The sequence below is a fragment of the Schistocerca cancellata genome, chromosome 6 (genome assembly GCF_023864275.1).
Source record: "Schistocerca cancellata isolate TAMUIC-IGC-003103 chromosome 6, iqSchCanc2.1, whole genome shotgun sequence".
In the NCBI taxonomy this organism is placed as follows: Eukaryota; Metazoa; Arthropoda; class Insecta; order Orthoptera; family Acrididae; genus Schistocerca; species Schistocerca cancellata.
In genome coordinates, this window is record NC_064631.1 from 304,731,416 (window position 1) to 304,744,706 (window position 13,291).

The following is a 13,291-nucleotide window of genomic DNA, read 5'->3' on the forward strand; positions in this document are numbered from 1 at the left end:
CAGAGATATTCCTTGATAAATGCCAACCGAGGTGAAATATGTGCTCCTTGAGCACTTCTCGTGCAGTGTGCCCGCAACTGAGACAAATGCAGAGTGTAATCTGTCGCTGTTCTGGAGAAGTGGCGGAGAGTGGATGTATGAATTGTCTGCGTGGCGGTTTTCTTTGTTCTTAGAGCACGAAATCGTAGTGATGGAAAGCAGTGTTGTCACCCTCTGGAAATCTAACCACTCGCCAAGAACTCCTGCCCATACATTAATTGAAAATCAGTGCTCATGGCCTCCAACTGCATGTGGATTTGCATCAGTCCACACATGTTCGTTATCAAAATTGGCGATCTCATCTCCACGAAATCAGCCTCGTCTGCGAACGGTATCTTCGTTGTGAAAGTGGATCATCACCACATCTTTGCAAATCAATTTGGCAGAGCTGTTGATCTTACGGCATGAGGGCTTGAAAATTCTAACGTAATACGGGTACAGACAAATGCAGGATGGCCCAGACTAGAGGATGAGTATCTACGACAGATGCTGGGATTCTACGTACGCCAGCTCCAGGACCTTCTTCGACTCGTTCCAATACCCGCTTCTCCACAACAGGAGTGGGAATGGTGCGGGATCTGCAGCGATTCGCGGTTGTTGGAAATGCCTCAGCCAGAATCCGCTAGTCGCTCAAAAGACGGCTGAATAATTGTGCCGGTGGTACCCTGCGTTTCGGATATTTTTCAGCATACAGGACACGAGCGTGATTGTTGCTCCCAAGTGCCAGACCGTAACAGATCAAGTCTGCCACTTCCTGTGTGGAATAATTGGCATTCCATTATGCTGGGAATTGCAAAATTAAAGCTACAAGGTACATATTAACAGAATCTTCCGTCGGGTCTTTGTAGAACAACATTATAATAAATGAAAAGCACCAGTTTGCTTTTGTTCTACAATATTACTTTTATTGTTAACCGGTTTTCGGCTTACTAGGCCATCTTCAGACATTTACTGAGTTTTATCACCAAAGTAGTTAAATATTAGCAAACAACATTGGAAGAGAAGTTCTGTTCTGAGTGTGACAAATTTTACATTGGTCAGTCAGGCAGAGACATATCAACTAGGCTGGCTGAACATGAACGCAGCTGGAGGTTGCAGAATTCAGAGTCTGTGTTTGCTGAACATGTACTGAGTGAGGGTCACAACTACCAGTCAGTGTACTATGTACTTCACTTAGCAAACAAAGGCCATAAACTCAACCTGCTGGAAGCCCTGGAAATTAACAAACATCTTGCTCACAGTCCAGATCTCATCCTAAATGACCACACACAGCTCAACACTTCCCGTCTCCTAAACTTCATATAATTATCTTTGTTGTTCATTACTTCCCACACTCTCTCTTCCTACATATTCCCATTTTCCTGTATTCATTAAGTTGTTTTGTTTTGTTGAAGTTGTCTTTGTATTCGACATAGACTGTAGTTTCAATAGTTAAGGCTTTCTTTTAACTGGTACTTGTATTACTGTCCATGTTTAACACCCCTTGTAGTTGTCTCATCAAATACTGTTCATATTTTACTTTGCTCATTTATTTAATGAAAATTGTTACACAACTACTGCTTTGATTATAACGTTAATGTTAAAACACAGTACCCCTAGAACCTTACACAGCTCTTTGGGGTTCGTTGGCATATTTTCAACTCTTAGGATCATCCTGCCAGTTTGTTCTGTAGTTGGGAAGCAGATTTTATCTCCGTTTTCATTCTTATTTTGTATTACATAGCGAAGAGCTGTTTGGAATATATCCTTGTTTTGTAGTCTGCTAAGCCGTGTGTTAACTTCTAAGTTTTCGTACTATACTTAATTAACGGTATTCAGCTTGAGGTCTTTGGTTGTGTCGAGTTGGTGTTCTTGACTTTTTGGTTGTTGCTCTGATTTCGAGTAATTTTCACAAGAACCAATGACGAAACTACGACAAGCATACATATGAAAGAGAGGGAGGGGGCGGGGGGTGAAATTGGTTGAGCACCTCCCTCTGCAAGGCAACGCCGAAGGTTCTAGGTCCGAGTACCGGTCCAATATACCATTTTAATCTGTCACGAAGTTTTAAACCCGTATTAAATTCGTAAATATTTGACAACCCAGAGGCATCAGATTATTTATTTGTTTCCATCGTTCGTTTTGCGATACGCCGAACCTCCAGTTATAAACGCCGATTATTATTTATTATTTGTAAGTATAAGCCGCATCAGCAGACATTCATACCGATGTGGGTTCCGTCTTGTATCAGTTTGTGCTGCAATTGTTTGTTTACTGTAGTCAGTTTCTTCAGCGATCTTACTCTGCAACCGCCTACATTTCTACAGCAGCAGCTTTTTCACTTCAGGTTGTACACTGTTTGTAGTCATTATGACTTTACTTCCTAGAACTGATTCATGCTATGACTGATGGTCTGCCTCTGTTTGTTATGGTGTTACTCTTCCAGGCCGAAAGATTACATTGCCGAATCGGAAGTTTGGCATAACTGATCCTGTATCGGTAGACCTCCGTTTTTCACAGTTTTCATTGCTATCTTGAGTCTCACACCTGTCCAATTTATTGCTGTACTGTTTTTATTTTAAATACTGTGTTGATATGTTTAACTGTGTTTCTGCATCTCTCTTCGTCTAATTGTTAACTTTGTTCTGTTTTCTTAAAGTATTAATTTGTTTGTCTATTACAAGCTCTTCTATAGATCGATTCCCCAAGTTGTCGAGGGAGTTCCTTAATATTTTCTTGCAGGTTGCTATCAAGTCCACGCTCTGTAGCCACTGGCCGCACCACACTAATGGAATTTGACCTGATGGCCTGTGGACTGTCTCTAACGGCTGGAAGTCCTCTACCGCTTTGTCCCTCTGTCAGGCCTTGAGCCATGGGCTCGAAGTGCTGTCAGGGTCATTCAGTCTGCGAGTATGGGGCATGGCTGTTCTATCCTTGAACTTAAACTTCAGTGACGAACCTCTACCCACATCTTTGAGACCCACTCTGATGCTCCCTACACTACATCTCCAGCACCATTTGTTCTCTTGAGGAGTCGCTCTTATGTTGCCACACCTCTGCTGGAATGCTGTGGCCACTCTGGGCCTTCTGGAGGTCCAGCTGTCGGTGGTGCTTACTGGCCCAGTGGAGGTCCACCTTGCAGCAGTGTGTACTGGCCAAGTGGAGGTCCAGCTTGCGGCAGTGCGTACTGGCCCACTGGAGACCCAGATTTCAGTGGCAGGTATGGGTCTGGCGGAGATACAGGTTTCCCCAGTGGGTACGCGCCATGCAAAGCTCCAGGTTTCCCCTGCGAGTACGCACCATGCGAGCTCCAGGTTTCCCCGGCGAGAACGCGCCATGCGAAGGTCCCGGTTTCCCCGGCGAGTACGCGCCACGCGAAGGCCCAGGTTTCCCCGGCGAGTACGCGCCATGCGAAGGTCCAGGTTTCTCCAGCGAGTACACGCCAAGCGAAGCTCCAGGTTTCCCCGGCGAGTACACGCCATGCGAAGCTTCAGGTTTCCACAGTGAGTACACACCTTGCAAAGTTCCAGCTTTCCCCAGCGAGTACGCACCATGCAAAGCTCCAGGTTTCCCTGACGAGTACATGCCATGCGAAGCTCCAGTTTTCCCCGGCGAGTACGCACCATGTGAAGCTCCAGGCTTCCCCGGCGAGTACACGCCATGCGAAGCTCCAGGTTTCCCCAGCGAGTACGCACCATGCGATGGTCCTGGTTTCCCCGGCGAGTACGCGCCATGCAAAGGTCCAGGTTTCCCCGGCGAGTACACGCCATGTGAAGCTCCAGGTTTCCCTAACGAGTATGCGCCATGCGAAGCTCCAGGTTTCCCTGGCGAGTACACACCATGCAAAGCTCCAGGTTTCCCCAGTGAGTTCGCGCCATGCGAAGCTCTAGGTTTCCCTGGCAAGTATGCGCCAAGCTGGGGGAACATGGAGCTTTGCATGGAGCATACCTGCTGGGTAAACCTGGAGCTTTGCATGGCATGTACCCACCGGGTAAACCTGGAGCTTTGCATGTTGCATACATGCCGGGTAAACCTGGAGCTTCGCATGACACGTACCCGCCAGGGAAACCTGGAGCTTTGCATGGCGCGGACCCACTGGGTAAACCTGGAGCTTTGCATGGCACGTACCCATCAGGTAAACCTGGAGCTTTGCATGGCATATACCTGCCAGGGAAACTAGGACCTCCGCCAGACCCATACCTGGCACTTCAACCTGGACCTCCACTGGGCCAGTACGCGCCGCTGCAAGCTGGACCTCCACTGGTCCAGTACTCGCCGCTGCAAGCTGGGACCTTCACTATACCAGTACGCTCCGCCACAAGCTGGACCTCTGTAAGGCCCAGACTGGTCACAGCATTCCAGCATAGGTGTGGCATCACAAGCAACTCCTCCAAGGAACAAACGCTGCTGGAGAAGCTGTGTTGGTAGCATTAGAGTAGGTTCCAAAAATGTGCATAGAGGTTCATCCCTGAGCTTGAAGGTCAAAGGTAGATCAACGTACACTCCATACTCGCAGGCTGACCAACCCTGAGAGGCCTTTGAGCTCATGGCTCATGGCCTGGCAGAGGGGCAGAGTGGTAGAGGAATTTCAGCCATTAGAGGCAGTAAACAGTCCGTTTGTGTGGTGCGGCCAATGGCTTCAGAGAAAGATCTACGAAGGACAACGTGTGACAGCTTCCTAGCTGGCTTGCACCAAAGGACCAGATTCTACACCCCTCCAGAGCATGTCGCCAGAAGCAATGTGGAGGCAACGTACTGCATTGGAACACTGGGAATGGGAGCAGTGTATCAAAGGTGCATAAGCAAGTGGCTTGCCACAGGTGCTAGTTCCCAGCACCTACCCTGGCATGCGGGAGCTAGTCACAGGCACAGCCAATGAAGAATACTACTCCACGACACAAACCAGATTCATTCCAACCTCAACGACTGGACATGGCCACCATGATGAATGCAGCACAGGAAGCGACGTGGAGTCAACGTATGTCATCGGAACAATAACGAACATTTTATAAATAGCGTGATGCAAACTGACGAATGTAGCTTCACTCATGAGGGTATTTTCAACCCCCACAAGAAACATTATTGGTCGGAACACCACCCACATGTCAACCATGAAAGTGGCTTTCAGGCACGCTTTGGCATGAACCTGTGGGCTGGAATCGTCGAAGGACTGCTTTTGGGCCCCGGACAAGTTGAATTCCCGCGTATCTCGTACGTTTCTTTGCAATACTTCGCCTGACAAACTAGAAAATGTTGCACTTGGTACGCGGCGACTGCTGTGGTTTTAGTACAATGGTGCCAGCATTTCTAGGGACGTAGCTTGGTCATGGAGGTTCAATGTTCTGGCCTCCACGCTCCCCGCAGTTTATTCCACTACATTTTATTTGTGGCGACACTTAAAGGAAAAAGTTTATAGTACTCCACCCATGGGTGTACATGACCTTGAACACTTTCTCTAAAGTTAACATTGCTCATATGTGTACGTACCAGCTCCGTGAAGATAAGACTCGATATCAAATGTACAGAATATAATTATTGTGTGCAGCAATTTGCAGTCTAGTGTAGCTTGCCTAGTGTGTTTTTGGTACCTCACTGGATACAGACGATGTTACTGTTTCCACTATTACTTTCTATTCACTTTATTTATGTCGTGGACGAAACGAAGTGGTTGTTTACATCTGTAAGAAGTTCATGTCACATCTTAATATTTGAATAAAGGTAACAGTAACAGCAAGAAATACACGAGAACCACATTGTGAAGTCTTGAATTGGATACAATTTTATGCTGTAACTGGAGAAAATGTTTGGCGCGAAGGCGACTCGAACTTGTGTGAATCTGCATATCGTTTCCCCTACAGCATTGCCTAACCTCACTGAGCTAACGGGACAGCAACGGCACCGCACAGAGTTCATCGTACCTCTTCTTGGCCACACTGCACGTAGTTACAGCGTTCCCAGAGCCCCATTTCGTAAATTTCTGTTAAACCTATTGGCGGGACCTGGTTTTACTAAATACACTTCTGTCTTGAACTGTGATGAGGAGTCGGGTGCCGACCGTTAGGTGCGGCATATTTTCTTCACCCTGTATATGCAGTAGACTGCGACTGCAACTGCGTATTTGCCTTTTATCTTTCCCCAGAAACGCCACGCTGATGTCTTCGTGTACTGCTTACGGAAGACCTACTTTCAGCGTGTAACTCCGCATCGTGATGTCAGAAACCATCTGTGCCGGCTGTTCGTGCCGTCGTATTTAATTTATCCGCGCACTCTACGCAGGTGTCTCCTTGCCCTCCAGCCGTCAGCTCGCGGAAACGCGTGCTCCAGCAGAGATATTCCTTGATAAATGCCAACCGAGGTGAAATATGTGCTCCTTGAGCACTTCTCGTGCAGTGTGCCCGCAACTGAGACAAATGCAGAGTGTAATCTGTCGCTGTTCTGGAGAAGTGGCGGAGAGTGGATGTATGAATTGTCTGCGTGGCGGTTTTCTTTGTTCTTAGAGCACGAAATGGTAGTGACGGAAAGCAGTGTTGTCACCCTCTGGAAATCTAACCACTCGCCAAGAACTCCTGCCCATAAATTAATTGAAAATCAGTGCTCATGGCCTCCGACTGCATGTGGATTTGCATCAGTCCACACATGTTCGTTATCAAAATTGGCGATCCCATCTCCACGAAATCAGCCTCGTCTGCGAACGGTATCTTCGTTGTGAAAGTGGATCATCACCACATCTTTGCAAATCAGTTTGGCAGAGCTGTTGATCTTACGGCATGAGGGCTTGAAAATTCTAACGTAATACGGGTACAGACAAATGCAGGATGGCCCAGACTAGAGGATGAGTATCTACGACAGATGCTGGGATTCTACGTACGCCAGCTCCAGGACCTTCTTCGACTCGTTCCAATACCCGCTTCTCCACAACAGGAGTGGGAATGGTGCGGGATCTGCAGTGATTCGCGGTTGTTGGAAATGCCTCAGCCAGAATCCGCTAGTCGCTCAAAAGACGGCTGAATAATTGTGCCGGTGGTACCCTGCGTTTCGGATATTTTTCAGCATACAGGACACGAGCGTGATTGTTGCTCCCAAGTGCCAGACCGTAACAGATCAAGTCTGCCACTTCCTGTGTGGAATAATTGGCTTCCATTATGCTGGGAAGTGCAAAATTAAAGCTACAAGGTACATATTAACAGAATCTTCCGTCGGGTCTTTGTAGAACAACATTATAATAAATGAAAAGCACCAGTTTGCTTTTGTTCTACAATATTACTTTTATTGTTAACCGGTTTTCGGCTTACTAGGCCATCTTCCGAAGTAGTTAAATATTAGCAAACAACATTGGAAGAGAAGTTCTGTTCTGATTGTGACAAATTTTACATTGGTCAGTCAGGCAGAGACATATCAACTAGTATGGCTGAACATGAACGCAGCTGGAGGTTGCAGAATTCAGACTCTGTATTTGCTGAACATGTACTGAGTGAGGGTCACAACTACCAGCCAGTGTCCCATATACTTCACTTAGCAAACAAAGGCCATAACCTCAACCTGCTGGAACCTCTGGAAATTAACAAACATCTTGCTCACAGTCCAGATCTCATCCTAAATGACCAGACATAGCTCAACACTTCCCCTCTCCTAAACTTCATATAATCATCTTTGTTGTTAATTACTTCCCTCACTCTCTCTTCCTACATATTCCCATTTTCCTGTATTCATTAAGTTGTTTTGTTTTGTTGAAGTTGTCTTTGTATTCCACATAGACTGTAGTTTCAATAGTTAAGGCTTTCTTTTAACTGGTACTTGTATTACTGTCCATGTTTAACACCCCTTGTAGTTGTCTCATCAAATACTGTTCATATTTTACTTTGCTCATTTATTTAATGAAAATTGTTACACAACTACTGCTTTGATTATAATGTTAATGTTAAAATACAGTACCACCACACTCTCAAACTTTAGATTCCCTCAAACACCTCCATTTTCCTACATTTATTTATTTCTGTTTATCTTACGATATTGCTTAAGTTCCTTATGTATTCTGTAGTTACACTGATAACTGTCCCTTTAATTGGTTGTGTATCACTCTCCATGTTTCATTCCTCCTGATGAAGCCTTGTCTAGTACTCATTTCATTTTATTTTATTAGTTTTGTTTATTAATGTAGACATGCTGTTCCTATTTTGTGCTAAAGGTTTTCCTGTCTACTCCATTGTTATTTATGTACTGTTTAGTTTTTACTTTTTCATTGCAAAGATGTTACTTGCTGTATGTTTCTACTTCAGTCTAGATGTTCTGCTTCTCTTCCAATGTTGTTTGCTAACATTTAACTGCTTTGGTGATAATACTCAGTAAATGTGTGAAGATGACCTAGTAAGCCAAAAACCGGTTAACAATAAAAGTAATATTGTAGAACAAAAGCAAACTGGTGCTTTTCATTTACTACAAGGTATTGTTTACGGTACTAACACTAACAGATGTTCGAGTGCATGTTGTATCCATTGACGGTAACTGAGTAACACGAGTGTATCTTCGCTTGTTTGCTGCATTTTGTAGGTCGTTCGTATTCGAAAAGAGCTTGCAGTAGAAGAGATATACTTCACAATAGCGAAGAAGAACCAGATTTAGGTTTTCCGTGATTTCCCTAGATCACTTAAGACAAATGCCAAGGCTGGGTCGTTTGAAATAGGATAACTGATTTCGTTCCTCATCCTTTCACAATCCGAGCTTACGGTCTCTTCGTTGGACTGTAAATCCACATCTTCTTGTCATATAATTTCGAGTTCGTGTCCGCCGCTCGTGGTCTCGCGGTAGCGTTCTCGCTTCCCGAGCCCGGGGTCCCGGGTTCGATTCCCGGCGGGGTCAGGGATTTTCACCTGCCTCGAGATGACTGGGTGTTTGTGTTGTCCTCATCATTTCATCATCATCCAGGAAAGTGGCGAAATTGGACTGAGCAAAGGTTGGGAAATTGTACGGGCGCTGATAACCACGCAGTTGAGCGCCCCACAAACCAAACATCATCATCATCATCGAGTTCGTCCTACGGAGGATTTTACGTCTGCAGTAGGGATAAAGATTATGCTGTCAAGTAATCGACATGAAAATCGTAATAAATATCCCCTGTTTGGGCCAGCGGTTACATCTAAAGAATAGCAAATAAATTAGATAATATAAGTACTGACAGTAAAGGACTTAATAAATTTTTAGTCGTCTCATAATATTGTTGTTGTTCTTGTGGTCTTCAGTCCTGAGACTGGTTTGATGCAGCTCTCCATGCTACTCTATCCTGTGCAAGCTTCTTCATCTCGCAGTACCTACTGCAACCTACATCCTTCTGAATCTGTTTAGTGTATTTATCTCTTGGTCTCTCTCTACGATTTTTACCCTCCACGCTGCCCTCCAATACTGAATTGGTGATCCCTCGATGTCTCAGAACATGTCCTACCAACCGATCCCTTCTTCTAGTCAAGTTGTGCCACAAGCTCCTCTTCTCCCCAATTCTGTTCAATACCTCCTCATTAGTTATGTGATCAACCCATCTAATCTTCAGCATTCTTCTGTAGCACCACATTTCGAATGCTTCTATTCTCTTCTTGTCCAAGCTATTTATCGTCCACGTTTCACTTCCATACATGGCTACACTCCATACAAATACTTTAGAAACGACTTCCTGACACTTAAATCAATACTCGATGTTAACAAATTTCTCTTCTTAAAAAACGCTTTCCTTGCCATTGGCAGTCTACATTTTATATCCTCTCTACTTCGACCATCATCAGTTATTTTGCTCCCCAAATAGCAAAACTCCTTTACTACTTTAAGTGTCTCATTTCCTAATCTAATTCCTTCAGCATCACCCGACTTATTTCGACTACATTCCATTATCCTCGTTTTGCTTTTGTTGATGTTCATCTTATACCCTCCTTTCAAGACACTGTCCATTCCGTTCAACTGCTCTTCCAAGTCCTTTGCTGTCTGTGACAGAATTACAATCTCATCGGCGAACCTCAAAGTTTTTATTTCTTCTCCATGGATTTTAATACCTACTCCGAACTTTTCTTTTGTTTCCTTTATTGCTTGCTCAATATACAGTTTGAATAACATCGGGGTTATGCTACAACCGTGTCTCACTCCCTTCCCAACCACTGCTTCCCTTTCATACCCCTCGACTCTTATAACTGCCATCTGCCTTCTGTACAAATTGTAAATAGCCTTTCGCTCTCTGTATTTTATCCCTGCCACCTTCATAATTTGAAAGAGAGTATTCCAATCAACATTGTCAAAAGCTTTCTCTAAGTCTACAAATGCTAGAAACGTAGGTTTGCCTTTCCTTAATCTTTGTTCTAAGATATTACTTACCGTTATAATAAAGGAGCCAGCAATACACTCAACCAACTGCAAGGTGTTTATTTTCTGTCTATCGAACGACTCAAAAGACTGATGACCAAAAAAAGTGTTGGTGAAACCGGTTACAGTAATTTCCCCGGTATGTATGTGTTTCCTCGGTATTAGTCAGTTACGTCTTCCGTTGATCAATCTCATGGTAACCATTATGATGTGGAACGTGTCAAGTGCATAAGAAATGCACCGCTGTTGTTTTTATACTGGTCCATGTTGTTGAGAACAAATTTGGTTACTGTGTAAATGTACTGCGAGGCAGGCTGTTGTAACCTTTTAAAGAGATGCCTCCAGTATGTGCGACTATCAGCTCCACGCATTATTATAACCACTGTCTTATTAGCACTGGATACTTTTTGCCTAAGTGTTGAGTTACCCCGAAATACTGTTCCGTATGACATCAGAGACTGAAAGTATGCAAAATATGTTAGCTTGCTAATTTCTGTATCATCAAAATTAGCAATTCTTTTGATTACAAAAGTTGCTGAACTTAGTCGCTTTATGAGATCCTCATCTTGTGCTGAAAACGAAGAGGAACTAACTGCAAATAGTCTAATGGAACCGAACAGCGATGTGGCGGTCTACAAGTCACGGCTGCAAACACCAAGGTAGACTCGTGTGTTTCGCAACCAATTGTGAACATAAATCACGCGCGTGGCAGCACCCTCAAACAATGATAGAATATACACTAACAAATGATGGGACTCGCTTGGTCAAGGCGGAATCTCGCGGTATTTTCGTTATTGTAAAAGCAAACACAAGATTAGATACACAAGCTCAAAAAAATGTGTGTGAAATCTTATGGGACGTAACTGCTGAGGTCATCAGTCCCTAAGCTTACGCACTACTTAACCTAAATTATCCTAAGGTCAAACACACACACCCATGCCCGAGGGAGGACTCGAACCTCCGCCGGGACCAGCCGCACAGTCCATGACTGCAGCGCCTCAGACCGCCCGGTTAATCCCGCGCGGCAAATACAGAAGCTTTTTACCAATAAACTCGAATACGCACATTCTCTCACATTTACAGATTTGCCTGAACTTTTGTATGCGACCGCTGGATGGCTGCCAGAGTTACACGCAGACAACGCAGGAAGCCCTAGGAGCCTACTGTGCCTATTGGCTGAATGGCAGGCAACAGGTTCAGGTTGGAAAAAGAGCAAACATCAACACGTGGAAGGGAGACCCATCACATAGTTCGTCGTTTTCTCCAAGTTAACATTTATTTAAGAAAAACGTACTGATCAATTAAATGGCACATTAATAACAACATGAAAACCACCAGAATTCTAGTGACATATGAAGAACAAAGTACTGAAATTTACCAATATAAGCAAAGGAAAAAGGTATTCAATAAACACAAACCATATGAGTGAATGAAGAGTATAATTTACAAGAGTTCATGAATTAATACTGCTAAACTTCACAGCCTACAACTCTGGCGGCAGTCGCTCAACCCAGGGATAACTCCAAGGAACAAGACAACTACGCAACTTCTGCTAGGTACGACAGACGACGCGACTTAGACCTCGGACATAGAGACCTCGGGCATTGGGCTGGATGCCGCCAAGGTAGCGGCCCAGAAGTCACGGCTGCAAACACCAAGGTAGACTCGCGTGTTTCGCAATCAACTGTGAACATAAATCACACGTGAGGCAGCACCCTCAAACAATAATAGAATATACACTAACAAATGAAGAGACTAGCTTTAGCAAGATAAATACAACCTTAGATAAAACAAATTGGATTGTCACCCATCCAAGTGCCGACCACGCCCGACAGCGCTTAACTTCGGTGTATCCACTGCGGCAAGGCCGTTGCCTGAATTATACTTTCGACTCCTCTTCAGATAACAGGAGGCCCCGTCACCAGAGCTCGAGAGCATGACCTTCGTCACCTTCTTCAGCGGCTGCCCAACATTCGACATTCGGCGATTCGGCTGGGTACATGCGTTGTCCAACCCAAATCGGCCCAACCGAACCCCGCCGCCAGGCACTGTTGCTCTAGGCCTCCTCCTTCCGTCACGCGCCGTTTACAACTCATTGCCCGTGCACCTCACCCAGGAAAACCAAAGATAAGTTACAGGCGGTATGAATATCGATACCAGTTAGGCCAACAAACCGAACCGCCACGGCTCATTGGCGTTTACCATGCCCAGTAATGGCCCAGTTCCATAACTAAGCTCGCTAAAGTACCCTACGAATAACACAAGTCACAGTCTTGCCGTAGTTGGTTCAAATCTTAGTGACACAAGAAATTTTCATCACGAAAATATGGCTAGGAGTGGGCAGAGAGGCAGTGGCGTAATAACGAGACTACGAACCCATGTCCCGAGTTTGATCCCAGACCTATCAGCAGTGTCCCATAGTGTGGGAACTGGTCCCAACGGAACACACTACTTTTAGGAGGAGAGCGGTTTCCCACGGGCCACACATGTTTTGCTGAAAATAGGAGGCACAGCTGCCGTAAAGCCGTTCACACAGTTCACTCTTCGGAGGCAGTAAACCGAACAGGCACCCACTGTTCTTGAACGCCACGAGAGAGAACTACTATACTATCAGGTCAGCCACCTTTGAAAGGATAGCCATGTTTCTACTTACCATTCTTTCAGCGTAAAGGGCCCTTTGTTTTAGAAATCGTGTGTGAAAAAACTGTTCAGATAATGTTTTATTCACATTAATTAGAGTTAAACCTTTCGGGTAGCGGAGTATGTATTCAGGTGTAGACTATCATCAGACTCAAGAAGAAAGAAATATTTAGTACAGAACAGGCCATCAAATTTCGTTTTTAATAGTTGCAAGCATATATGGAAATTTACTTTGTGCTATGATTCAATACAAAACCTGACATATTATGCATTGATTATTTTATTCTCCTTAAGG

General features: G+C 44.7%; 1 protein-coding gene across 1 annotated transcript in view; it reads left to right on the top strand.

Annotated features, from left to right (window-relative positions):
* Window positions 1–3,319: 3,319 nt before the first annotated feature.
* LOC126088305 (calcium-binding protein P-like) overlaps window positions 3,320–13,291 on the top strand; it is a 44,099-nt gene continuing 34,127 nt past the window's right edge. Inside the window, exons 1-2 of the mRNA XM_049906435.1 lie at window positions 3,320–3,881; window positions 3,923–4,438. Coding sequence (XP_049762392.1) covers window positions 3,320–3,881; window positions 3,923–4,438 — 1,078 coding nt within the window. The remainder of the gene's footprint in view (window positions 3,882–3,922; window positions 4,439–13,291) is intronic.